At 40.8% G+C, this 25,352-nt stretch overlaps 2 protein-coding genes, 1 long non-coding RNA gene and 1 pseudogene across 5 annotated transcripts in view; 2 read left to right on the top strand and 2 right to left on the bottom strand.

Annotated features, from left to right (window-relative positions):
- Positions 1 to 1,657: 1,657 nt before the first annotated feature.
- On the top strand, positions 1,658 to 3,041 carry LOC146477749 (uncharacterized). Its single transcript, XR_014865322.1, has 3 exons — positions 1,658 to 1,706; positions 2,171 to 2,236; positions 2,970 to 3,041. It is a non-coding gene; the product is annotated as an uncharacterized LOC146477749 (long non-coding RNA).
- Positions 3,042 to 8,400: 5,359 nt separating this feature from the next.
- On the bottom strand, positions 8,401 to 11,272 carry LOC146477748 (uncharacterized; annotated as a pseudogene).
- Positions 11,273 to 13,046: 1,774 nt separating this feature from the next.
- The window catches only part of LOC146477746 (uncharacterized), a 33,406-nt gene continuing 21,100 nt past the window's right edge, over positions 13,047 to 25,352 (top strand). For both annotated transcript variants that reach the window (XM_085113166.1, XM_085113167.1), the window contains exon 1: positions 13,047 to 13,256. The gene's annotated coding sequence lies outside the window, so the exon portion shown is untranslated. The remainder of the gene's footprint in view (positions 13,257 to 25,352) is intronic.
- Positions 16,746 to 24,943, bottom strand: LOC146477747 (uncharacterized). Of its 2 annotated transcripts, XR_014865310.1 has the most exons (3): positions 24,524 to 24,943; positions 17,080 to 24,247; positions 16,746 to 16,803 (listed from the first exon to the last, which is right to left on the bottom strand). XR_014865310.1 is itself a non-coding variant. In XM_085113165.1 (2 exons), the coding sequence occupies exon 2, from the start codon at positions 23,677 to 23,679 to the stop codon at positions 17,929 to 17,931; it is 5,751 nt and encodes a 1,916-aa protein (XP_084969291.1). In that variant the 5' UTR covers positions 23,680 to 24,247; positions 24,524 to 24,943; the 3' UTR covers positions 16,746 to 17,928. The 2 variants fall into 2 exon arrangements, 1 of the variants encoding a protein (XP_084969291.1); XM_085113165.1 differs by having other exon boundaries at positions 16,746 to 24,247.

The following is a 25,352-nucleotide window of genomic DNA, read 5'->3' as shown; positions in this document are numbered from 1 at the left end:
GAGTCCATAATAGCAGGGTGTGGGGATCAACAGAGGTGCCGGCCTGGGGCTTGAGATTCCAGTTAGTTATGAGTTACGTGGCGACCCAAAATATCTTATAAGACTTGACAAGCTTATCAACAGTAGCGAACCTTCTAAGCAGTCATTGGGAATGGAGGATGAGGGCTTGGTCTCTCCTAAAGAGTCTGGAAGGAAAAGGCATAAGCTGAAGTGGAAACGCAGAGTCTGTTGTACAGCCACTAAAGAGATTGGTGCGAAAATAAACATTCCAGAAATCTTTTGAAGTGTGTTTTGACAAATGACGAACATCAGACTGCAATTTATGTTACATGCGAAGTTCACCGTCTCCGCTTTATCGAGAGTTAAAACAATAAAATTTGTTATGTTTGTACCACAAAAGTGTCCGTAATTCCGTTATAGCGGGAGTCTGTTTCAGTCAAATCCCTATAGCTTTCACCGGGGATCTGTATTTTGTCCGTAATAGCGGGGTGTCCGTTAGGCGAGAGCTGACTGTATTTGGTCATGATGCACTGAATATTCTTCGTCCGTAGTCAACCGATATGAATGAATGAATGAATGAATGAATGAATGAATGAATGTTTATTTCCCACAATTATAAGTAACATAATAAGTACATGGTGCAATTTACATTGAAGTCGGGAGGAAGACTAAAGAAACCCTTACGGGCTTTTACGAAGTAGTCCCCCTTTGATTCAAATTACATTTTTAAGCTAAATTAATCAGGAGATATGCGTAATTTCGTGTCAAGGATGCGCAGATGAACAGGAAACACTTGCCTATTAGAAAAAGATGATTAAGGTTTTAAATCGAAGATGAGTCTTTTAAGTCGCCGTATATTCTTTGCATTCAGTAAGATCTGTCCAGATCTGGTTTTAGTGTCTTGTAGATACTACAGAGGAAAGTTGTTCCGTTTTCTTTTGATATTCCTAACAGTTGCTCTCAACTACAAAACGGATTCAGAGCCCATATATCTGAACTAAGGAAAGTTCAGGACGAATGGACGAGCAGGGTACATCTTGAAGCCCAAAATTCTCAGAGATTGTAAGTTCAGCGTGTTCCGTCATGGAGCCAGGGTATAAAAATAGATTTTCCGGGATACGGGATGTAGCGAGTTAAAATGGATAGGGATTCGATGAATAGAACTTTTTAAGGCTGGATACCCATAGAACTGAATGGAATATGCTATATTAATTTTGAGCGAATGCTAGTCGGAATGCGGTGAAACAATGACGCAGATTTGTCTCTGGGAGTTTCACGCTCGTGTGGGTCTGGATTCTACCTACACTTGGTGACGTCACTCGCCTGCTCTCGTCCCAGCCTTCACTCGGGTCAACAAGGCGCTCGTTCGAGAATTCGCGCAGACTGCGAGGCAAGAAACAGCGCCTAACAAACCAGGCTGGCAACGACGCACCCTAGTAAATTCAAGACCAAGATGCATTAGGAAAGAACGCTACTTCACTCGTGTTTAATAGCGGGGCGAGGAGGACGGATACATATGATTGGTAAAAGGCGGTATTGCGGAGAGGACTTTTCTAAACCTTTTGAAATTCTTAGTTTTACCCTAATAGTGCTACTGTATGCCATGCTAAACTCAATTTACTGTTCTTGTTTGTAGCTGACGCAAAGTTTAACCTAACACAAAGACAGAAATTTCTGGACTGGAGAAAGTGACGGTATCCATAAAGGTAACAACTTTGTTTATTTTCTTCAGCCATTCGCGACAGTCACGCGCGGCCAACACGCAGGTCACGACAAGGAAGGCTAAAATCGGTGAGTTGTCACACTCAGAGTCCGCGGTCCTCTTGACCAGCAACCTTGAAATAACTTCGAATAACTTAGATGACGGATGGTCAACCCAGCCTCCCTTCCCCAAATCTCTGACCTGGAGGAACAAGAGGCTATTTTTTCTGATCTCTCTCTTGTCCCCGCCCTCCCTTCCCCCAATATAAATCGTGCACTCTTAAACCCACCAAGAGAAATAATCTCTAGCCTTCATAAATAGGGTGACGAGGTCCAGTACCTGCCTGTTTTCATTTTGTTGACCTATTTAATAAGCTAAAGGCAGGAGTAAGATATCTGATCTTGCTGAAATGAGAAGTTTGTCGGTGCTGAAGGTGAACTTAAACTGTTTCCTTTGTGGTTTTTCCAGGTATTTTCTGCTCAGCAGCTTCCAAAACCTGCAGACACCAAAGGTGAGGCTCGTACAAAGGGCGAGGTACGAAAGAACAGCAAGATGAAAATGTTGTGTAATTTATGACATTTTGGAAGCGTGGTTGTGGAGTGATCAGCGCGTTAGATTTCACACTGAGTAGGGAGACCGAAACCTCGCTTGGTCAGGGCTAGTCTTTGTATACTGTTCTGTTGTGTCCTTAGACAAGATAGCGGTTTTCAGTTGAGTGTGACGAAAGTAAGTTCGCGTTTGTTTTGGTCTTGCCTTACCGCGCTTTGTTTAGCATAATTTCAGCCCTTTCTCAGCCAATGAGAAATAAACCAAAACCAATTATGACTTGCTCGCACGCGTTTTTCCCACGTTTGGCGCCAGTTACATATATATTTGCTGCAAATTCGGATTGGTTCTTCACGTCGTTTTCGTCTGTTTTGATTGGTCAGAGTAATGACTTTAATTTTAGTTTTACAACGCTCAAATGCAAATCCCAATAAATGGCATGAGTACCAACATACGCTTACTTCAAATAAGTCGAGTTGCTCGTCCAACCAATCTGCAGTACAACCTTAGTTATTCTCTTGAATTTTCACAATGCACAAAAGACAGAGAAAACAGTCAGATGGTCGACTGGAAAATGTGAAATCTTCTACTCCATATTTTCAGTCTAAAATCGCGAAAATAGCGCCTCTCAAAATGCAGTTTAGCCGATTTTGTGAAAATTCAAAATAAGAATAAGTTATCTTGGATGAATTATTGACTTGTTTGTATGTTTTCTTGTCAGGTTATTGATCCTTATGTTAAAGTTGATTTTCATGGTATCCCAGCAGACACTGCTTCTTTTAAAACAAAAGTCGTCAAGGACAATGGTAAGAAACCTGCCGACCCGAGGTTGGGCCAACACTTGTTTGCATATCTCAAAATGGCCTTGGAGAATAATGCATGTTTAAGGGTGTACGAAAGACAATAGGCCATTTCCAAGTTGCTTCCAGGCGAATAGCCGAGGGAACAATTTCTAGCCTGAACGACAAGGAATGAAATCCTCCAATCAATAACAGCCTGAGAGAGGATCGAACTGCTCCTATTAAAAGAAACTAAAGTGCTATTTATACTGTCACACAATCAGTCGACACCATCGCCTGATGAAGACCAGCAGAATAGCGGTCGAAACGTCGCGATCCACATCTATGTGACTCAAACGTGAGACAAACGATAAAACTCAGCTATCATTTCAAATCGCGATGATGAACATCTTTCATAAAATTAGTTTTTTTTCCATATGAACTTTCATAATAAAAATTATGCACAAAGCCTCGCTTTCATAATGAGGATCAAAGCAAACGGCTCGGAAATGACCCATCAAATTAAGCACAAGGTGTTATTAACAACCTATTAAATGTTGATATTTCGCTATTTTACCGACCTCTAATTTCGTTTTTTTTTTTGCAGGTTTTAACCCAGTGTGTCATGCCAGAGCTTGTCATGATTAGATTTGCAGTTTTTTATGAAGATGTCGGACTTGTGGATGACTTTATTGGACAGTCCTTAATACCCTTCACCAGTTTAAGGCCAGGTAGGACATTTTGCTTGAAAATGGAGATATTTTCTCTCATTTTTTAATGTTCCTTTCCCAAGTAAACGATAAAAAATAATTTTAATAGCGTAAACGCGCTGCTATGCTACGTTATTTATCTTGCAACTTGTCCCAGAATTTGGTTGCGCTCTTGCTATATCCAACTTGTTTCTTTTCGTTCTTTCTAGTCGTGCAGTCTATAACTTATTATCTCAGGTATTTTATTGATCCAGGTCTATCACCAGACCCGGCAACTCTCAACGTCTTGTCGCTGTGGTCTTGCAAATTTTGAGCTTTCAATTTGGTCTCATTTGTTAAAGATGACGAGAGAGCGGGCGAATATCGGCCTGATATATAATCAAACCGATTTTCACTCCACGCTACTGCATCAACAGAAAAACAAATCAGCCAACAAATAGCAACATGCAATGGAACCTATTAATTGGGCCAATTCATCGGTACATGCAAATCACCATACGTCTTCCTATTCCGGCACATGCCAGTCAAACGCGTCCATATCGCACGGACAGGCTCAAACATCTGTCCCATACCAGTTCATGTTCAGTCCGCAATTCCTGCTTAGTGATCACTCACACCGAGTGCTTGCGATCGCCATCTACAATTGGATACGCCTTTGACGAGCATTTAAGGACGGTGCCTACTAATACCAAAATATTTTTGCGCGGTTTATGGCTATGCGGGAATAGCAGATCTTAGCAAGGCCTATTGGAATCCAAAAAGAAAATTGGGGGTAACCACACATTTTGCAGAGATAATTAAGCAGTAATATCTCTAAAAAACGCCAAAATACAAAGCAATGTATGGGATTTTTTCCTTAATTGAAGCTTAATTATCTCTGAAAAATGCATGGTTACCCCCAATTTTCTTTTGAGATACCAAAAGCATTTGGTAAGTTCTTCTTTCTCCGTATAGTTTTAAACCGCGCAAAATTATCCCTGTATTAGTAGGAATCACCCATAGGATACCTGAGTATCTCTAGATGCGCAGAACGTATGCGCAGTAACAATAGTAGGCACCGTCCTTAACAATCTCGTTCCCAGAGGCTGCGTTCCTTTAGGTCAGCACCAAGGAACGTTTGGACATTATTGTAAAACTTTTGTTGATTCAACAGTGTTAACAGCGTTTCTTTTTTTGTTGTTGTTGTCGTTGAACTAATGCGGAAATATTGCATTTACGTTCTGATACAATATAAAGAAAACTAGGGAATTATTGCTTATTGTGATTTCGTTACAGTTAATGCTGAAGTGAATTAATAGTAAAAGTAAAGAATGATTTATTTGGAATGTATACCATTGACATTGTTTGATCGGATCACTGTATGGATAATCAAGATAAAAAGAGAAAGAAAAGGATCTGCAAACAAAATAAAGTTTATTGTTTCATTTATTGTTTTACCAATCCACGTTTTACCAATCCACCTTTTACCAATCCACGTTTTACCAATCCACCTTTTACCAATCCACGTTTTACCAATCCACCTTTTACCAATCCACGTTTTACCAATCCACGTTTTACCAATCCACTTTTACCAATCCACGTTTTACCAATCCACGTTTTACCAATCCACCTTTTACCAATCTACCTTTTACCAATCCGCGTTTTACCAATCCACCTTTTACCAATCCACGTTTTACCAATCCAGTCCATGTTTTACAAATCCAGCCCACTCCACTCCAGTCCATGTTTTACCACATGCCACTAATCTACAGTTTTATTACCCTGGGTGATAATTTCTAACAAAACAAGACAATTTTTGTTTTGTTTCTGTTGACAAACAAACGTTTTTTGGATTTTGAAATGACATCAGATTCGCTTGATACTTCCCATTTAAATTAAGCGGTTTAAATAATTCTATTTAAAAAATTTAAGTAATAAAATCGGTATTGGATTTGGAATTAATTGCGAATAATCATTTATTTATTTATTAATCGTAAATAAGGGTTCACTTATCGATTAAGGTAGCGTTGGCTTCAATGTTGTCGCATTATAAATCACATGATTACCCCTCAAACGAGATATTAAATTTTTCTTAACGTTTGATGATAAATGTTGTTATTGAAATTCGGAATTTAAGAAAATGGGTTTTCCTGAATAACTACAATGGGAATGCAACGAAAAAGGTCTTTTCGTGGTTTTGTCGGCCGTGCTAGCCCCTGGACACTATAAAACAATGTTAAGAAGTGATTTACTGCTCTCCACAGGGCACCCAGGTTATGCCTGCGCCGACCTAAGACGTTAAGGTGGCCGAACACAGTTTGCGCGCGCTTTACAGATTCTGTTAGTGATGCTGTTAAGAACCTGCTAGGGTTGTGGTGCGCAAATACGGTGGTAGATAAAGCGATCCCTCAATTTCACATGAAATGGATAATAAAGTTAAGTTTTGATCCTAAATAACTAAGTTTCTCGTTTCTGGACTCTTTTTCTTTTCTTTCCGAGCAAAAAAGTAATTCCCCAAGACCTTGTGCATGCTTTTCATCTTTGCCATGAAACCCAATTAAAGCCACGCATGCGCATTTGACCAAAAAATTGCGACTGGTTATTTCCGTGGAAATGAACTGTTTTCTAAGGAACCACTCATTAGAATTTCGTGAAATTTGGCATGAAAATAGTTCCCTAAAAGCGTAACTCGCCTACAAAGAAAAACCTAAATCTAACAGAGGGTATCTTCACAAAACATTAAAATGCAAAATTAATATTTACAGGAGATCTCTCTGTTAAATTTACATGAAAATAGTGCAACCGTGTCAGTGTTTTGTGAGTTTTCCTGGACACAAAAACTGGAAAAAATCTAATGAGTACATTTTTCTAAAAATAAAGGAAACTTACTATTTATGGACGTTTAATAGTTCGCTGCGTTGTCATGGAAACGGTACTTAGCTCAACAAGACGTACGAAAATACTTTCTTTCTTAGTTAGTCGTACACCATACCAATTTTGGGCGTCCAGAAATACACCTGTACACTTAAAAACTGTATTCGGCCACCTTAAAAAGAAATCCTTACTTGTTACCGCTGGGAAAAAAGTTTTTGGGTTCGGTGTAACACCACTGAGAAAACGAGGTACCTGGAAAAGAGTGTGTTCTGAATTTTACCAGGAAAAGAGCTCGAGAGCTCGAAACGCCAGCTTTGTTTTCAGAACACACCTTTCAGGTGGAAAGGTATATACGGAATTTTTCCGACCTCACCCCTGACGAGTTTTCTTGTCTCTGATGTGGGTCTTTCATATCTGTACAGTACAGCACACCAAACGTGAGGTTCGCCAGGTACCGTTTTCGGTTTTGAATAACAAAGAGTCAGGGTTTCGTAAGACTTGTAAAAAGCACTTGTGTATGGAATTTTTTTATTAAATACGACTAGGTCAAAATGGCTTTCAAATTTTGTACACAATTGAAAATTTTATAATAAAAATGATTCAATAAGGGAAAGTTAATTTTTTGACGATGATCTCGCCTTTGTCGAAGGTTTGTTTGATGAAATATCGATCATTTTTTGTTGGGATACTTCAGCCCCGGTCGATGCAGTAAACTCCCGCCTTGCGGACACACCGATAATACGGATAGCAACTAAATCCCCGGCAAGATAAATTACAGACGTTTGACTAAAATATATTCCCGCTATTAAGGACACTAACTCGCTGTCACGAGAGTTGCCGCAATAAATGGAGGAGTTGACTGTAGTCCTGGATGTCAGTGATCAGGTTCGAGGAGACTGGAGCGAGACAGGGAGCCGATGCCGTTGGGGACTGGGAATAGGTGCCCTTTCCAATGTCTCCCATAGGTTCGGCCATCGATTCAGTGTCGCTCCAGAGAGGGAGGGGGTGAAGTGAATGCGTGACCAGCCCAAAGAACGTCTTCGTAGAGGCTACAGCTTTCTCTGTCTTATATGATTCGTGTTCGCCGAATAATAACTTCGTCTTCTTTGAACCTCAGTATGAAAGCGAGGCATCGTGTAAAGCTTTCCATTTAAAAATTGGTTTTGTTTGGATTTAAATGAAAACTAACTTTCATGGTAAAAACTACTTACGAAGCCTCGCCATCATAATGAGGTTTCAGGCAACTAGGAAATGGTCCGTTACTTATTTTTTTGGATACATTGACCTTACCGAGGGCCAGATAGGCGTTTACAAGCTCAAAATTTATAGAAATCTTGTATGTAACGTTTAAAACACGAGCAGCAGTGTTTTATCGGGTTGTAAAATCACGAGGCGCAGCTGAGTGGTTTTAGATCCGATAAATCACGTGCTGCGAGTTTTTTGAACGGCTTCAAAAACATTCCTGGAAAAGCTTGCGTTAATTATTTAAGAGAGTTCATTTTGAACGTTGGAAATTAGCATACAAGAAAAACATTAAACACCGCATACTAATAAGGAGGAGGTTTTATCAGGTTTTAAAACCACTGCACGTGATGTTTTACGCAGTAAAACTATCTGTATGCACAGTATCAGAAAGCAAAACAGGGCGCATAGCGTAAGCTGTGAGCCAAGCGAAACTTAAAATAGCACGTGAATAAATCAATAAAATATATATACAAATATAGAAGTCATAGTCTAGATGTCTGAAAGTCTAAAACCCATACAAAACTATTCATGGCTGGTCTATCAATCTTGTTATAATACAACATTATCATGTTACTACTTTGAAAGTTCTTGCAATGTTCACCGTCGCCGATAAAACCACCTGCTGCATTCTCTCTTAGACTTGAGTAGTCTTTCGCCCAACCAGTGATCGCACACTAATCTCTGTCTCTTTCGACCAGCCGCCTCCTCGTATCCTTTATATTGCTCCTTCAGTTCCCACCTCAAGGGACCATACTTCATGGTTTTCTCCTCGCTCTTCTTCTCTTGATTACTAATCCATGGACAGCTCATCTCTGTGGTCATGACTTTCTTGCTCTCATGATTCACAACCCTCGCATCGACCCGGTTGGCTCGCACCTTCAGATGATCTGCATACACAGGTACATCCCACCACGCTTCTACTTGTTCTGACTTGTAAAGCGGCCTTGGCATGGTGGTACTTCATCAAAAAGATCTTGGTCACGTAGGAGCTCGTAGAACACTGAGGACTTTTAAAGCCATGTTATGCCTGACCAAATATTTGTTCTGAGCTAGTGCAGAACACCCGGCCAGAATGTGCGGGACACTTTCTTGGACATGACCACACAGCCTACACTTCACATCCCCGGGACAACTCGTGTGTGTCTTCTTACTAGAGTATAGCTTTGTGGGCAACAGTTGCTCGTACAGTTCAAATACACCGGCAATAGTGTGCGAGGGGCATGATCTCCATTTATTTAGCCAACTGAAACACTCATTCTTGCAGAGCTGTAAATCAGACTTCCTCTCAGTCAGCAGCTTTCCCTGCCATTCCAGTCCACGTACTTCCTTCTCAAGCTTCTTCTCTACACATTCTTTCAATACTTCCCTGATACGGTACGATGGAATGATCCCCCCGTTGCTCATAGCACATACAGGATCTGGGTGAGTAAGGTGTAAGTTGACGCCCAGATCCTCCGCAAACTTTGCAGCATCTTTAACTAACGAACTATGCCCCAGTGACTCAGTTCTCTCCTCGAATTCCCTCACCATTTCCATAGCCGGATCTTTGTTCTCATACAATCTAACCGCTGCTTTGATCTTGGTCACTTTACATTCCGTTTCTACCGCACGTAAGCCTCTCCCGCCCTTTTCTCTTGGGAGGTTCAACAGGGACGTAGAGCCACCAGGGTGTTTCCCGCCGTTCTCCACAATAATCTTGCGCGCTTCCCTGTCTATGGTCTTCAAATCTGTAACCGGCCAGTGCTGAGTCCACATCAGGTAACCCAACACAGGCAGGGCAAATTGATTAGATGCCACAACCCGATTATATTCTGTGTGGGGACTGGACCAGATGACTGACAATCGGCGCAGGTACTCTCTTGCTGCAAACTCAAGTGTCGTCTTCTCTTCCTGAACTAAGGTTTCAAGAACACACAGAAACTTGTACGTTCTGCCTTCCTCAAGAGTTGGTAGCCTTTCTCCAACTATATCTTTTCCGGAACTCAATAAATCAATATCAATAAATCTTTATTTAAACACGGTAAAATCCATCAGGAGTATAAAAATTAGAAATAACCTAACTATCCTAAACAAAATTCAGAACCTGACTACAACTAATCTAACTAAAACCTGTTTTTCATGAATGCCGTGTGTAACATTAAAAATGAACATTAACTAATCTTTTAAATTGACTAAGAGATTCAGCTTCTCTCACATGACAGGGTAGGCTGTTCCAGAAAACTGCTCCGCTATAAGAAAAGCTGTTTTTCATGAAATTAGTTCGCGGAAACGGGACAAATAGTTTGTTAACAGAGTCCCTCAGGGAGTAACGCGTTTCATTTCGTTTAACAAATTTAGATGATAAATATTCAGGAACAAGACCATTTAAAGACTTGTATACCATTATGGATTTCTGTATTTGAAATTGAGTGCTCAAGTCTTTCCAATCGAGTCGTCTAATTAAACGGTTAGCATCAGCATCTTAGCTAGAGAAGGTTAAAACGCGAGCGGCACGGTTCTGAAGCTTCTGTAGCCTGTCAAATAATGTTTTACCACAATTACCCCAGACAAGATTGCAATAGTCAAAATGAGATTGAATTAGTGCGTTGTATATATAATGAAGGGTAGGTGGAGGGACAAAAGGTCTAATTCTTTTTATTGCTCCTATTCCGGAAGCGATCTTTTTAGATAATTTATCAATGTGTGTTTGCCACCGTAGATTTTCATCAATAAATATTCCAAGCGATTTGACAAAGGAAACGTGTTCTATCGGAACATTATTAATCGAGAGCTCAAGTGGGTTCGCCAAAGTACTCAATTTTTGTCTGGAGCCAATTAGCATGAATTCAGTTTTAGAAGTGTTCAAAGTAAGTTTATTGGAAATAAGCCATTTGTTTAGGTTATCTAAATCGTGATTCAGATTTAACTGTATTGAATTGACATCAACGCCAGCATAAGTAATGTGGGTGTCATCGGCATACATCCTAGGATGGCACGAAGTAAGGCAGTTTGGCAAGTCATTAATATAAATTAGAAATAAAAGGGGGCCAAGGATTGTTCCTTGCGGTACCCCACATTTAAGAGAGCAGATTCTAGAAAGAGAACCGTTAACGAGACATCGTTGTGTACGATTAGTTAAATACGACTTAAACCAATCAAGAGCTGTACCTTCTATTCCATAAAGGTTCATTTTAGATAAAAGGATATCATGGTCAACGGTGTCGAAAGCCTTTTTTAAATCGAGAAAAACCACAGCATTAACATTGCCACGATCAATATTAAAGGCCCAATTATCCGTAGCTTCCAGAATGGCAGTCACAGTTGAGTGTAACGAGCGAAAACCCGATTGATGATTAGAAATGATATCTTCAACTCTCCTGGGAGTGGACCCCTCTCCTTATATGGACAACTGCACATTTTCTTGGAAGTCCGATGTCTTCCATAGCAGCTTGTGTCGACTCCAGAACACGGTTCAACTTACTTTCGGACGCAGCAAATACATTGAGATATTATTATTATTATTATTAGTAGTAGTAGTAGTAGTAGTAGTAGTAGTAGCAGCAGCAGCAGCAGCAGCAGCAGCAGCAGCAGCAGCAGTAGTAGTAGTAGTAGTAGTAGTAGTAGTAGTACGCTAAGCCAGCAATGGAAGCCAGTAAAGTATGCTGCGTCATATTCGGGGTTTAACGAAAGATGTCAGTATACCGTCAGTTGTTTCGTACCTTTAATTACCATTTACTTGTTTTATATGTCTCTTTTTTTTAAAGTTAATTTTGTGGTTAAATAGCCGGATTTACGGCGTGGTCCAAAATCGCACTACAACAGACTCTATGCAGTTTTCCTTTTCTCTGTTCGCCAAAGTATTTGCAGTTGTTTGGATTTACAGACGCTACAATGTAAGTTATTAGTTGACAGTTTGTTCGTGGTTTGTATCTTTTTAATTTTTCAGTTTTAATTTAATGTTTTTTTTGATTTATTCTAGTTTAAACGCTCTTCTTCTTCTTCTTCTTCTTCTTCTTCTTCTTCTCAGTTCTTCGTCATCGTCTTCGTTTGCTCGCCTGTTAGCGATTATATGCTGAAGTGGTTTCTGTATTATCATTGTCTTAATGGAACCTTTTGGCCTTACACATTCAGTTGTGTCCATCCTCTGTCCAATGCGCATGTCCAAATTTTTTTTTTTTTTTTTTTTACACAGAACCAAAGTAAAGCAAACACAGTTTTGAAAGTACTGCTGGGTAGGTTTTGAATTGAACGCTTCAAAATTTTTTCCAAACCGCACTCGAAAGTTCCCGCACTGCTGCGATTTTTTAGTAGAATCGAAAATCGGATTTGTGATCTAAGCTGCAGATCATATGGATTGTTCACGAAAAATCCGAAAAAGGATTATCTGTTACGACCACGTAGTTACAGCGGTTACCAATAACAAGCGACCTATCGCCTTCAAACTGGACTCCGATAAAGTTGCGTTTTGGTGGACGTCACTCATAAAAATGTCGTTGAAATTATTTTGAATTCTGAGACCAGGCGACTGAATCGTTTTTGGAACCGTGCAAAACGAAAATGTTTCCAACATCGGTCCTGAAATAATTTGCAAATGTCAACTGACACATCATCTTGTTCATAGGTTGTTAGTTCATCAGTAAAAGTACTGCTTTCAGTCAAATCGCCACAATAAAATGCATATATTTGAACTGCGGATGAAAGAATTTGGGTGTTTCGTGTTTTCGCGCACTAGAGGCTTGGGTACGAGAGACGGTTAGCAGAGCAAGACGGAAGATTTCTTTCACTTTACATATATCAGAGTAAAATGAAAATGTATCAAGAGATTGAAATATCCAAGAGAGGAAAGCACTCAATGAGTCAGGATTTGATTGTACTTTCTTTTTTATTTTTAGATTTTTTTTTCCTTCTATTGTTATCAATTTGCCGAGGATTCAGATTTTCTGCATTTTTAGCGATGGGACAGAATACATATTTTCAAGATACATGTGTAGCCTAAGAATTATGTCCACAAAACAAAATACTCGAAAGAAAATTTCTTTCACCATGTAAGTATTACGAACCGAATTTATGACAGCAAGTACGAAAGGCTCGAGAATTCCACTTTCCTTTTTTCGTAAATCCATTGTCCGACCTTCCAATCCAGCAAATCAGATCACTTCCATATTTGGAAAACGAAACCAACCCGCGAAAAAAACCCCTTCTTCATCAAAGCGTGCATTCCGAGAAGGAGGAAGGGAAGAAGGTTTTCTTCTGTCTTCTCGTGTTAAAACATAAGTTACTCGTACTCTCGCTATTTATATTGCAATCATGGGGTGAGAAAACGTTTTTTACCGAGATTGTTAGCATGTAGCGAGTCGAATCAACTTCATGGAGCTTAGCTGTGGGCAAAATTTCTCCGTGGATCGTGAAGCTGATCTTTTGCCTTTGGCGAATTTGTCGGAGGTAAGCGTACGACAAAGTGGATATAGCGTTTATAGTTTGCTCTCTTAAGCTTGGTTTTTAACTTTCAAAGAACCCTCGATTCAATTCCACTTTAATCTTTCAATGAAGATCGGTCTTAGTGTTTTGTAAAAGCTCGAGATTATAAATCGAATTGTTCATGGAGGCTTCGCGTTGGAATCAAGCTTACATGTTGCAGAGATTGTCGCTTCAAACTGATAATCTTACTATTGACTTAATAACGAACACGTTTTACATTGCTTTTTAGTTTTAACTGCTTCTTTGGATTAAGTTTAACTCGATCGAGGTCGCTGCGTGGCTCTGATTAAATGAGGTTCGCGTTGAAAAGTATGAGGCACGGTATGTTAATTTCAAGCTGACTGAAATGTCTCCGAAGAAAGTCTTGTTGAGTCACATTTATCGCAGAATGCTTACAGTAAGTTCAAGTCTGCGTTTGTATCAAATGCTCTGGTGGAAGCTGATCAAAAGATCAAGCATTTCTTTTTGGTTTGTATTTTTTTATGACGCATTTACAGACACCACCCTGATCTGCATAGCTAGTCACGCATGGCCAGGCTCCTCATTAAAAAGGCGCGTTGTTAATACCACGAATAATAATTAGCATCCATAATTTGTTGATCTTAGACTAAGAGATACTGTAAATTCTGCTCGAAAAATTCTGGTGCAATTTACTGGGAAAGATTTCTACGCAGCCCCAATAAAATTATACATGTGTCGCTGTCATACCTGTTACACAACGAGCATGAATAGTGTTGAAGTCATAAAATGTCTGCATAATTAAAGTATGGGGCTGTGCGAAATCTTGCTAGTTACTGTCTTCAATTCCGCAATGACTGCAGATGCTTAAACCATGTTGATCTACCTTCTGCAGTTGTCTGTGGTCCCTCAAAATTATTAAATGTTATCTTAGATCAATAATTAACAATTATTCCATGAGCGCGGGTTGGATATGAGATGGCCAAGTTGGCTATAACCAAGCTTATATCCAACAAGCGCGAATGGAATAATTGTTTTATTGAATTCTCTGTGTTTGGGTATTGCTGTTGAAGTTTACTGAATTTTATTTTAAGTAAAAATTTCTTTCAAATTAAAACGACCGGATTTTGAGGCAACTTCCGACCAAAACGTGTGAAACTTAATGATCACATGACACGTGCAGCTCTTTGCAAACGGAGTTGAATGAAAAATCGAAAGTGAAGAAGATCGGACACAGTCGGACATCTCAAATTCAAGAAACGTTTAAATGTATGAGTTACAACCTTTCTGAGACAAGCATTCAAGTGCTTTTGAAGTTCCAGCTCATCGAGAAGTGTAATAGTTGTGCACCTTTGAGGAAATGTTTTGCTGTGTGGTGCCGAGCGAGGGAAGGGATCAAGGACGGCTTTTTTACACTGAGCTGAATTCCTCGCAGACATTTTAAAACACTTATGGCAAGTGCAAGTGTACGAGGTACAACCTCACTGAGACAAGCATTCAGTGCAAGTTTTTAAACTTCGAGCTTATCGAGAAGCGTAAGAGCTGTGCACGTTTGTGCAAATGTTTTGCTGAGTAGTGCCGAGCGATGGAATTGAACATTATGGCCGCCGCTCGTACGGATTTCATAGATGAACTTTTGTAACTGGAGTCCTCGTAAATGCGTAGAAACCAGGGTTTTCAAAAGCACCTGATGCCCGACTCAAGTCACCGGCTACTTTTAGCGTTTGCGACAGGTACTTTTTGTCTCCAAAGTATGAATAAAATATTTATGTCAATAATGTAGCTGATTACGGACGTGGATATTTTTGCCAGGGGCCCACATTTATATAACTATTAAAAATTATAGTTATATACATCTTCTTCATGTTCATTAACTACTATCCGGCATTGTCTTTGGGTTGTTTCAACGACATTTAACATGAACTGGAAACTATTTGAGGTTCCGCGAAGTTTCTGTCGTTTGACGCCCGCTTTTACCCTTCTCATCTTGCTGGTAGGCGAATTATACACGTGGCACCTGCGAGCACAGTCCGTACATTTGGGTTCGTACATCGCTTCCTTCAAGAAAGTCATATTGCTATCACAGATGAAAAGGCGCATACCACAACCGTGTAACGTTATTGTGATGATTATTGATAGAAATGCTGATCAAGTGATTGATCAATTGTATGAAAACCATTGTGACATTTTATATAAATAATACGTCTAAGTGAAGTAAAAGTAGTCAGTACTCAATTCAGATTTCAGCGAGCCATGTATCAACTGAATAAAAATCGTTGCTGCATTTCTCTTAGTGATATTTTGAAGAAAACTCTTGTTTATAATTCATTTTACAATGACCTCCAAACGAAAACTTTTTTGCCCTGAGAATGCACCAGAAATAATTATGCATCTCTGGGTATGCAAAATTTAAAAATTTGCCGTGACACCCCCCCCCCCCCCAGCAGGAGGGGGTATCCCCCTCCCGCACCCCCTCCCCCGTGGGGCTTTCGCCGCACAGCACCGCTAATGCGGTGCAATTGTCCTCCGGCTATTTTCACATTTCCTCCTGGTCCTTTTTTTCATTTGAAAACCCTGAGAAACATAGAGGCAGGCATTAAGCTCTTCTTGAGAAATTTCTTAGGTCGGTTTTAACCTCTTACTGCCATGATTTGCAAGCCATCCTGAAATTTTTGAAGGTAACCAGTTGTTATTGTTGTTTTTGTTGTTAAGTTGATGTGATCTAAATCATAAAATCGTGCAACTTTTCTGATTTTAAAGGAAACTTCAGAGATACGTACCATTAAATAGTGTCATACCGAACTTTGTGGCTTTTATTGTTGTTATATTGAGATGGCGTTGTTTGGTATTTCTTCCTTTTCTTTTTTTTTTTTTCTTTTCTACATTTTTCCGAAGAAACTTTCGCTTCCAGCCGAAAAAAATTTTTAGCTTAGTGACACGTGGGGCAATCGTTTTCCATATAAGGTCAAACTACGGTATATGAGCTGATAACCGGGATTTAGTGAACCAATCAGAACGCTAGAAATGCAATATCCGAGGCTGAGACTTTAATAATTTATTGTTATTATTTTGCAATCATGCATACATCAATGTTTTCCAATTGCATGTCAAAATTCATGCCATATTGGGTTTTATTGTATCAGTTAGTACGAGCAGTTTGATTGGTCAATTTTGCAGGCTGTATTGCACTGTACAGCCCACTAAATTTGAAAGTTTCCTTTTTCTCGCGCCTGATTAACCTCAGAGATATAATAAATATCTTAGTAATCTCATTTTCTCAGTCCATGCTGTATGGACTGAGACTGGTGCAACTTACGTTATGGACCTTGAGCCCAGTTAGTAAGAGGTGTTGATTAATGGCTGGATGTCCAGAAAATGTGTTTAGGGAATGGATAAGTTTCTGTTGCTCTTGCTTCTTTGTTATCATTTATAATAAAATTTCGATATAAGGCGCGTGCTGATTGTCGCTCCAGCGATTCGCAAGAACACAGTCTCTTTTACTGATGTTTCCAGACTTTAATAAGGTTTAACTTGTCTCTCAACACCGTGAGAACTAAAGATTAAAATGTTTACAAATTACTCAACTGTACAAGATTACGCGGATGAAAAATAATTGTTACGCTAAACAAAAGGTAAAAATTACAATTTACGCAAATGGATAAAAACAACTAAATGAAAACGCTAAGTACAGTGAAATTGACTTGCGTTAATATAAATGAAAATAAGAAAACAATACAAAGCAGCAAAACTTAAGTTACAAGCGTCGCTAAGTACGCGTACGCTAATTGAAACATTAACTCGTAATAACAAAAGCAGCGAAAATATTTACCTTGGTGCTGCCTTCGAATAACTGGAACGATAGTTTCTACTGTAGCTTGGTGAACTTTAACTTACTTTCTTGCACTTTCTTGTACTTAAAACTTTCACTTAACTTGGCTTTTACTAACTTCTTGAACTTGCTTACGACTTGTGACGAAAAAACTGAAACAGTTTGACTTTTTACTTAACTTGCGCTGTCGCGTGCCCTGTCGTGATCGTGTCGTGATCGGCAAGAGCGCGCGCTATTTAAATTACGCGCTTTCTAGAAACTTCTAGATAGTTCTACGAAAGACTAAAAGCATTACTTACGGAAAACCATTACTTAAATAAGCCGATTCCTAAAATAAATTACCGGCCTTTCTTAAACAAATAACAGCTTGATAAAACGTTAACAATATAAACAAATGCCGTGACTCTCACGGTTTCTTGCGGTAGCTACACTCCCACCAAATTATTAATGATTATCTGAGAGAACTTTCACAAAATCATGAATAATTTCACGATATCACTGAGATTTAAAACTACTTTAATTTGGATCAGCGCCTTCTAAGAGAAGAACCACTTTCTGGATCGGCCTTTCGATCACGGATGATTGGGAATTGTTTCTCTCCTTCTCGGAACCTTTAACACCCAGCTTGATTCTGACCGAGCGAACGAGACCATCTTTATCTGGCGTTGTGTCCATGATCTTGCCAAGGGGCCACTCATTTCGTGAGGTCTCATGTTGCACGATGACGATATCTCCAATCTTCAGATTTCTTCTTGGTACTGACCATTTTTGCCTTGAATTTAAGGTGAGGAGATACTCTTTTCGCCATCTACCCCAAAACTGCTCTGCAAGATATTGTACCTTTCGCCATCACTTTCGGGCGTAGATATCTTCTTGGACGAAATTTCCTGGTGGCGGGGAGATTAACGTGTTCTTCATGGTCAACAGATGATTTGGAGTTAGAGGCTCTAAACTCTTGGGGTCATTCAGGGTTTGGCAGGTCAATGGGCGGCTGTTGATGATCGCCATAGCTTCATAGAAAAAGGTGCGAAGAGATGACGTGTCAAGTCTTCCCTTGAAATCTGTGAGAATATCATTGAGGATGCTTCTGGTTGTCCTTATTTGCCTTTCCCATACTCCTCCCCGATGACTTGAATACGGAACATTCATGACGAAATCACAGCGATTCTTCGTGAGATATGATTGAATCTTATCGCCGTCCAGCTCCTTTAGGGCACTTGCCAGTTCGTTTCTTGCTCCTACAAAGTTTGATCCTTGATCAGACCTTAGCTGCTGAACAGGTCCTCGGATGGCGATGAAGCATCTTAATGCATTTATGAAGGCATCGGTTGTCATGTCATCCAACTCCTCTATGTGTACTGCGCGAGAGCTCATGCAAGTGAATATCACTCCATATCTCTTCAAATCTTTGCGTCCTTCTTTGACGATAAACGGACCAAAACAATCCATCCCACAATACGTAAACGGAGGAGTGGACTCTACTCTTTCTTGGGGGAGAACAGCCATCTTTTGACCTTCAGTTGATCTCCTTTGTCGTCTACATCGCACACATTTATGGATGTGTGAGGATACTGCGGCGGAAAGACCTAGGACCCATAGTCCATTAGAACGAATCTCATTCATAGTCATTCCTTTTCCTTGATGTCTCACCTTCTTGTGAAAATGACCAATTACCAGGTCGGTGATGTGAGAACTTCTTGGTAAGATGATCGGGTGCTTCAATTCAAACGGCAAAGTGGATTTTTCAAGTCTTCCTCCAACTCGCAGCAAGCCATGATCGTCAAGAAAGGGATCTAACTTCAGGAGAGGACTATTCTTCATGAGCTTGCAGTTTTCTCCTTGGTTGCTGAGTCTTCTTATCTCATCCTCGAAAGCTGTGCGTTGCACCTCCTTGAGGATGAGTATTTCAGCTTCTTGTCGTTCAGCTACCGATGTGATAACTTTTTTTGGCTTGTTCTTGTTTGAGAGTCTCTTTAGGTATGAAACTACTCCTACTGCCTTGGCCCAGTCGGAGAATCTTGTCATACAGTCGACGAGGCTAAATGAACTTTTGGTTGTAGTTGCGAGGACGGTGGATCTAACTTCTGGGTCCCCAATCTGAATGGCAGGAATTCTTTCTTCACCCAATGAAATTTCTTTCTCCCAGAGAAAGGCTGGTCCACTGAACCAATTAGACTTTATTAACTCTAGGACGCTTAGGCCCCTGGATGCGTGGTCAGCGGGGTTGCTTTTGGTGTCGATGTACCTCCATTCCTTGGGATCTGTGTTGGACCTTATCATCTGCACTCTATTTGCTACGAACGTATGGAATCTCTTGGCCTCATTGTTGATGTACCCAAGTACTACTTTCGAGTCTGTCCAGAAGTACTGCTTAAGGCTTGCGTAGTTCAATTCTTCCTTTAGCATCACGCCAATCTTTGCTGCTACAACCGCTGCTGTAAGCTCCAGTCTTGGTATAGTGGTTATCTTCGATGGAGCAACGCGAGATTTTCCCATTACCAGTGCAACGTTAACGTTGTCGTCTTCATCTTTGACTCTCAGGTATGAGCACTGTCCGTATCCGAATGTGCTAGCATCTGAAAAATTGTGTAACTCGTAGGTCTTTCTTTGACCTGTCATCTTTGGCTCAAAACATCTTGGTATTTTCAGCTCTCTTAAACGTAGAAGATCTATCTTCCATTGCTCCCACCTTGGCCTGAGTTCTTCGGGTAGTGGATCGTCCCAACTGATGCCCTTCTGACATACTTCTTGGAGAATCTTCTTTGCTCTTAGGACCAAGGGGGCGAGGAATCCAAGGGGGTCATAAACGGAAGCTACGGTCGACAACACACCTCTTCTAGTCAGGGGTTGATCCTTCAGGACGATGGAGAAACCAAAGCAGTCTAGCTCTACTGACCATTGTACACCGAGAACTCTTTCTATCGGGAGCTGTTCTGACGGTAGATCCAACTTGATGTCAACTGCTCTTTCACTCTTTGGTACTGACTCGAGTACTGAACGATCGTTTGAGACGAACTTGTGTAGACGAAGGCCGCCACTTTTACAAATTTCTCGAGCGCCTTGGATAAGACCTTTTGCTTGCTCCACAGATTGTACACTGGCTAGTCCGTCATCTACGTAGAAATCATGCGTCATGAACTGGGCTGCTGCAGGGTGCACTTCTTTCTCTTGATTCGCCATGTACTTGAAGGCGTAACTGGCACAACCAGGCGATGAGGTCGCACCAAACAGATGCACTTTCATTCTGTGCTCTTTGGGTTCTTGGCTGACGTCGCCGTTTGGCCACCAGAGAAATCGAAGGTAATCTCTGTCTTCTTTGTGTACGACGAACTGATGGAACATTTTCTCCACGTCACAAGTTATGGCGTAGGGATATCTTCTGAACCTGCACAGAACACCGATCAAATTATTGGTCAGGTCGGGTCCGCTGAGCAAGTGATCGTTCAGAGAAGTTCCCTTGCACTTCGCTGAACAGTCAAACACCACTCTGATTTTGTTTTTCTTTGGGTGATAGACACCATGATGCGGTATATACCACTTTACGTCTTCTCGATCAGCTGCTGGGGCTTCTTCGGCGTCTCCTCTGCTTAAAATTTCTTTCATGAACTTGATATAATCTTCTTTATACTTTACATCTTTTAGAAATCTTCTTTTCAGGTGCTCAAGTCGTGTGAGTGCAGTGGAGCGATTGTCAGGTAGTAGAGGTCGTTCTTTAAATGGTAATGGCATCTCGTAGTGTCCGATGTCTGCTCTTTTGATGCCTTCTTCCATGATCTTTAGAAATTGCAGGTCTTCTTGAGAGGTCATTTTTCCATCTTTCTTCTCATGAAAGTCTGACTCGAGGACACGTATTACTTCACCCATTGTTACGACTGGTACTTCTTTTACGGCGACTCTGTGGCAAAAGGATCTTCCACTGTTCACGTTAGCAGTGCCTACGATACTCCAACCGAGATCTGTTCTGATCCCATATGGCTCATTGGACTTGCTAGCGATAACTTCTCTTGGCGTTAGTGCTTGAGAGCAGTCGTATCCGATAAGTAGACCAACGTTGCAGTCCAACAAATCTTGCATGTCGTCTTCTATTGCTCGTAGGTGATCCCATCTCTTAGCAGTGGATTTTGTAGGTATGTGACCTTCATCGGTGGGAATCACAGTTCTTGTATATGCTGTAGGGATAGGGATCTTGAGATCGGAATTATATCCTCTTACTTGGAGACTTGAGACCTTTTCGCTGTTAACGAGTAACTCTTGACTCGTGATGGTGCTTAATCGAAGTTTCGTCGGCTCTGTTTCTGCGCCAAGCTCGTCACAGGTTTCCTTTAGAATGAACGTAGCGTCACTCTGTGTGTCTAAGATAGCGTAGACCAGTAGTTCCTTGTCAGGTCTGGAGCTTGATGATAACCACACAGGAACTATCATTGAGGTGCTAGTAGTTGAAACACCTTGTGAAGTGTACGAAGTTGACTTGGGAACGCTCCTGGATTCACTGTCACTTCTGTCTTCTTTCTTCTCTGGGGCACTTCGGTTTTCATGGAGACAGGTAGGATGCTTCTTCTTGCACATAGAGCAAGTCAATCTTTTTCGACAATCCTTGGAGGCATGACCTTTCTTCAGGCATCCAAAGCAGAGTCTGTTTTCTTTGACGAACTCGAGTCTTTTCTCGAGTGCTTCAGTCTTGAACTTTAAACAAGCATCTAAGTGATGATCTGTCTTCTTACAGAATGTGCATTCCACCTGTTGTCTTAGATCTCCCTTTGGCTCTTTTAAATTTTCTTCAGTTGTCTTGGCGGAGAAGATAGTCTTGTTCCCTTTGATATCTTTGTTTCTTTGTCCCTTGTGTACGTTGTCTGACATTTCTAACTCCTTCACAGCGTTGCAGGAAGAAATTGGGTTGCACACCAGATCGGCTTCGGAAGTGACGAAGGTGACGAATGCCTTGAAATCAGGATACGTTTTGTGTTCTTTCAGGTGTTTATTTGCTTCTCTGTTCCATCGTGCGATGAACCAGTCCGGTAACTTGACGAGTAACTTCTGATTTTCGATGTAATCGTTTAGGACACTGAGGCCTTGTATTACTTGCATTGCGGTTAGCACGCTTGATAGGAAATCAGCAAACTTCCTGAGGCCTTGATGATCTCTAGCACCGATCTTCGGCCATCGTTGTAACTTATCTCTGTAAGCCTTTGTTATGATGAAGGGGTGACCAAACCTCTCATCTAAGATGCTCCACGCCCTTTCGTACGCTTCTGAGGAGTTTTGCAGGAAGAGACCACTAATAGCTTCTCTGGCGGCTCCACCAACGTATCGTTTCAAATAGTACATCTTATCACTTGGCGGCAAGGCTTTTCGGTCAATTAGAGCATGGAAACAGGACTTCCAGTCTGGATACTGAATAGGTTCACCACTGAAGACAGTTGGCTCAGGTACTGGGAGGCGGCTTAAACTAATTGAGTCAGTTATTGCGGTGATAATCGCGGCGGTACCGTCTGCTTTTGGTGTTGAATCTTGGCAATCAGAGGACCGGCGTTGATCGACTTGACCATGTGGGAGTTGATTGCTTTCATCAAAAGGGTACAACTGATTTACTTGCTGAGAGTGCTGATTGGACTGCGGTAGCGGTCTGGGGGCATTTACGACTGTCATCGAATCTTTGATCGGTATAGGCTGAGGGAAAGATGTTGGAGTTGTCTCACGGTTTGTCTGTAGAGTCGGAGGTGTGTATAAGATGTGATCTTCAATGGAATCCGCGTCGTCTTCCGGTTGTTCGACTTCTTCATATACCATTAACCTGGCTCTTGCTATCTCTATCTGTTTCTTCACTTCCATCTGTTCCAACTCTAGTTTTCTCCGCGCGAGTTCGTTCTCCATTTTCGCTGTTTCCGCTCTAAATTGCGCTTCCATTTTCGCTGTTTCTTCTTTGAGTTGCGCTTCCATCTTCGCTGTTTCTTCTTTATACTTCGCCTCTTCTTGTAGAGCGTCGAACTCGGCTTGTTTCGCGGCCAGTTCTGCAGCTGCATCAGCCTTCTTTAAGTCTATGGAGGATGCCCTTGAAGATCTGCTGGCTCTTGACCTTGCGGATGCTTTACTGTAGACTGACCTTTTGTCCTCACCGTTGCGTGACTGTTCCTTTCTGAAGGACTGTCGATCGATTTGATGTTGAAGATTGCGTGTCTCTGCGTCGCAGGTGTCCACCATGCGGAGGATTTCTTGTCGTGGTAGTCGTATTTGCCGAAGCTTCTCGTAGACTTTGTGGACATTTTCGCAGTGAGTTTGTAGGTTGGAGATCCTTTCGTCTTTCTCCCCTTGCGATGTTGGTGCTTCACTGGCCAAGAACGTTTCGATTACCGTGACTTCCTTTTTCCATGTTTCGTAAACTCCGTTGAATTTCTTAAGTAGGCGATCTTCTTCTTTTTCTTTTTCTTCGCGGCGACATTCTTGATACGCCTGACCCTTTTCGGTTAAAGTTCGCTCTCGAGTACTTCTTGGATGTTCTTCGTGTTGACTTTCGATAGAGTCCGTGAGCACGCTTTTATCTCCATTTTCCTTGTCGACCGATAACGATAGCGGCTCCTCAACGGGGATTTCTGAATCGGACATTTTACGCTAAATATACGCTTAACCTTCTTAACTTTAAATATAGTTATATAGTAATAGCACAGTCGACTTGTATTAAAATAATTCGAGCGAACGAACTGTTCGATGTTTTAAAATGTACTTAGATTTAATAAATGGGAAATAAATATGCGACAAACTTTAAATTACTCTCCCAAGTTACACTAAATTAACTACTTCAAGATCTGTTTCTTTCTACGGTAGTAAGGCTTCTTAACTTCAATAGTGTCTCTTAGAATTCAAACGTTTCAACGTAAATAAAGACTTCTTTAACTTATAATATACTGTATTTACTGCGAAATCCGCGTGCGAAACGTTGATTCTTGACCTTTGGACTTGTTTACATCGCTTCACTCGGCTGGTCACGCGCAATCATCTCGTTGGTCGACCTGGTCACGCGCCATCACCACCGGCGTGAATTTGCGTCTTGATTTTTGATGTTTGGTTGCGGCAAGTTCTCACTGTCGCTCCAGCGATTCGCAAGAACACAGTCTCTTTTACTGATGTTTCCAGACTTTAATAAGGTTTAACTTGTCTCTCAACACCGTGAGAACTAAAGATTAAAATGTTTACAAATTACTCAACTGTACAAGATTACGCGGATGAAAAATAATTGTTACGCTAAACAAAAGGTAAAAATTACAATTTACGCAAATGGATAAAAACAACTAAATGAAAACGCTAAGTACAGTGAAATTGACTTGCGTTAATATAAATGAAAATAAGAAAACAATACAAAGCAGCAAAACTTAAGTTACAAGCGTCGCTAAGTACGCGTACGCTAATTGAAACATTAACTCGTAATAACAAAAGCAGCGAAAATATTTACCTTGGTGCTGCCTTCGAATAACTGGAACGATAGTTTCTACTGTAGCTTGGTGAACTTTAACTTACTTTCTTGCACTTTCTTGTACTTAAAACTTTCACTTAACTTGGCTTTTACTAACTTCTTGAACTTGCTTACGACTTGTGACGAAAAAACTGAAACAGTTTGACTTTTTACTTAACTTGCGCTGTCGCGTGCCCTGTCGTGATCGTGTCGTGATCGGCAAGAGCGCGCGCTATTTAAATTACGCACTTTCTAGAAACTTCTAGATAGTTCTACGAAAGACTAAAAGCATTACTTACGGAAAACCATTACTTAAATAAGCCGATTCCTAAAATAAATTACCGGCCTTTCTTAAACAAATAACAGCTTGATAAAACGTTAACAATATAAACAAATGCCGTGACTCTCACGGTTTCTTGCGGTAGCTACACTGATTGGTTGAAACAGTGTGCTTTCAGTATGGACTGAGACTGGTACAACTGTACTTACAGTATGGACCTTGAACCAGGCAACAGCACAGACACCTTCAACGATATATAAATAAAATATATTTTTCGCTCGAATTCGCGCGGCTTAGCTCTGCTTGGGCCTTCCACCTGACAAATTTATTACATGTAACCTCGCTACACTTGGGCGTTCATGGTTACCTGTACATACAACCCCAGCTTCAACCTCCGCTGCATCTCCACCTGTATCAACTCCAGCTATCAATAGTACAATGCTTGCCCAGGCAATCTCGAGAGTATTCAGCAACTCCTTTCCCACATTACTTCAGCCTACCCCTCAAGGGCAGTTTGGCAGGAATATAAACATGCCAGCATCTAGCTAA

This window comes from Pavona decussata, unplaced genomic scaffold (genome assembly GCF_977016875.1).
Source record: "Pavona decussata unplaced genomic scaffold, jaPavDecu1.1 SCAFFOLD_69, whole genome shotgun sequence".
NCBI classification, from domain to species: Eukaryota; Metazoa; Cnidaria; class Anthozoa; order Scleractinia; family Agariciidae; genus Pavona; species Pavona decussata.
Note: the sequence above shows the minus strand (reverse complement) of the source record. Positions and strands in the feature narration are given on the sequence as shown.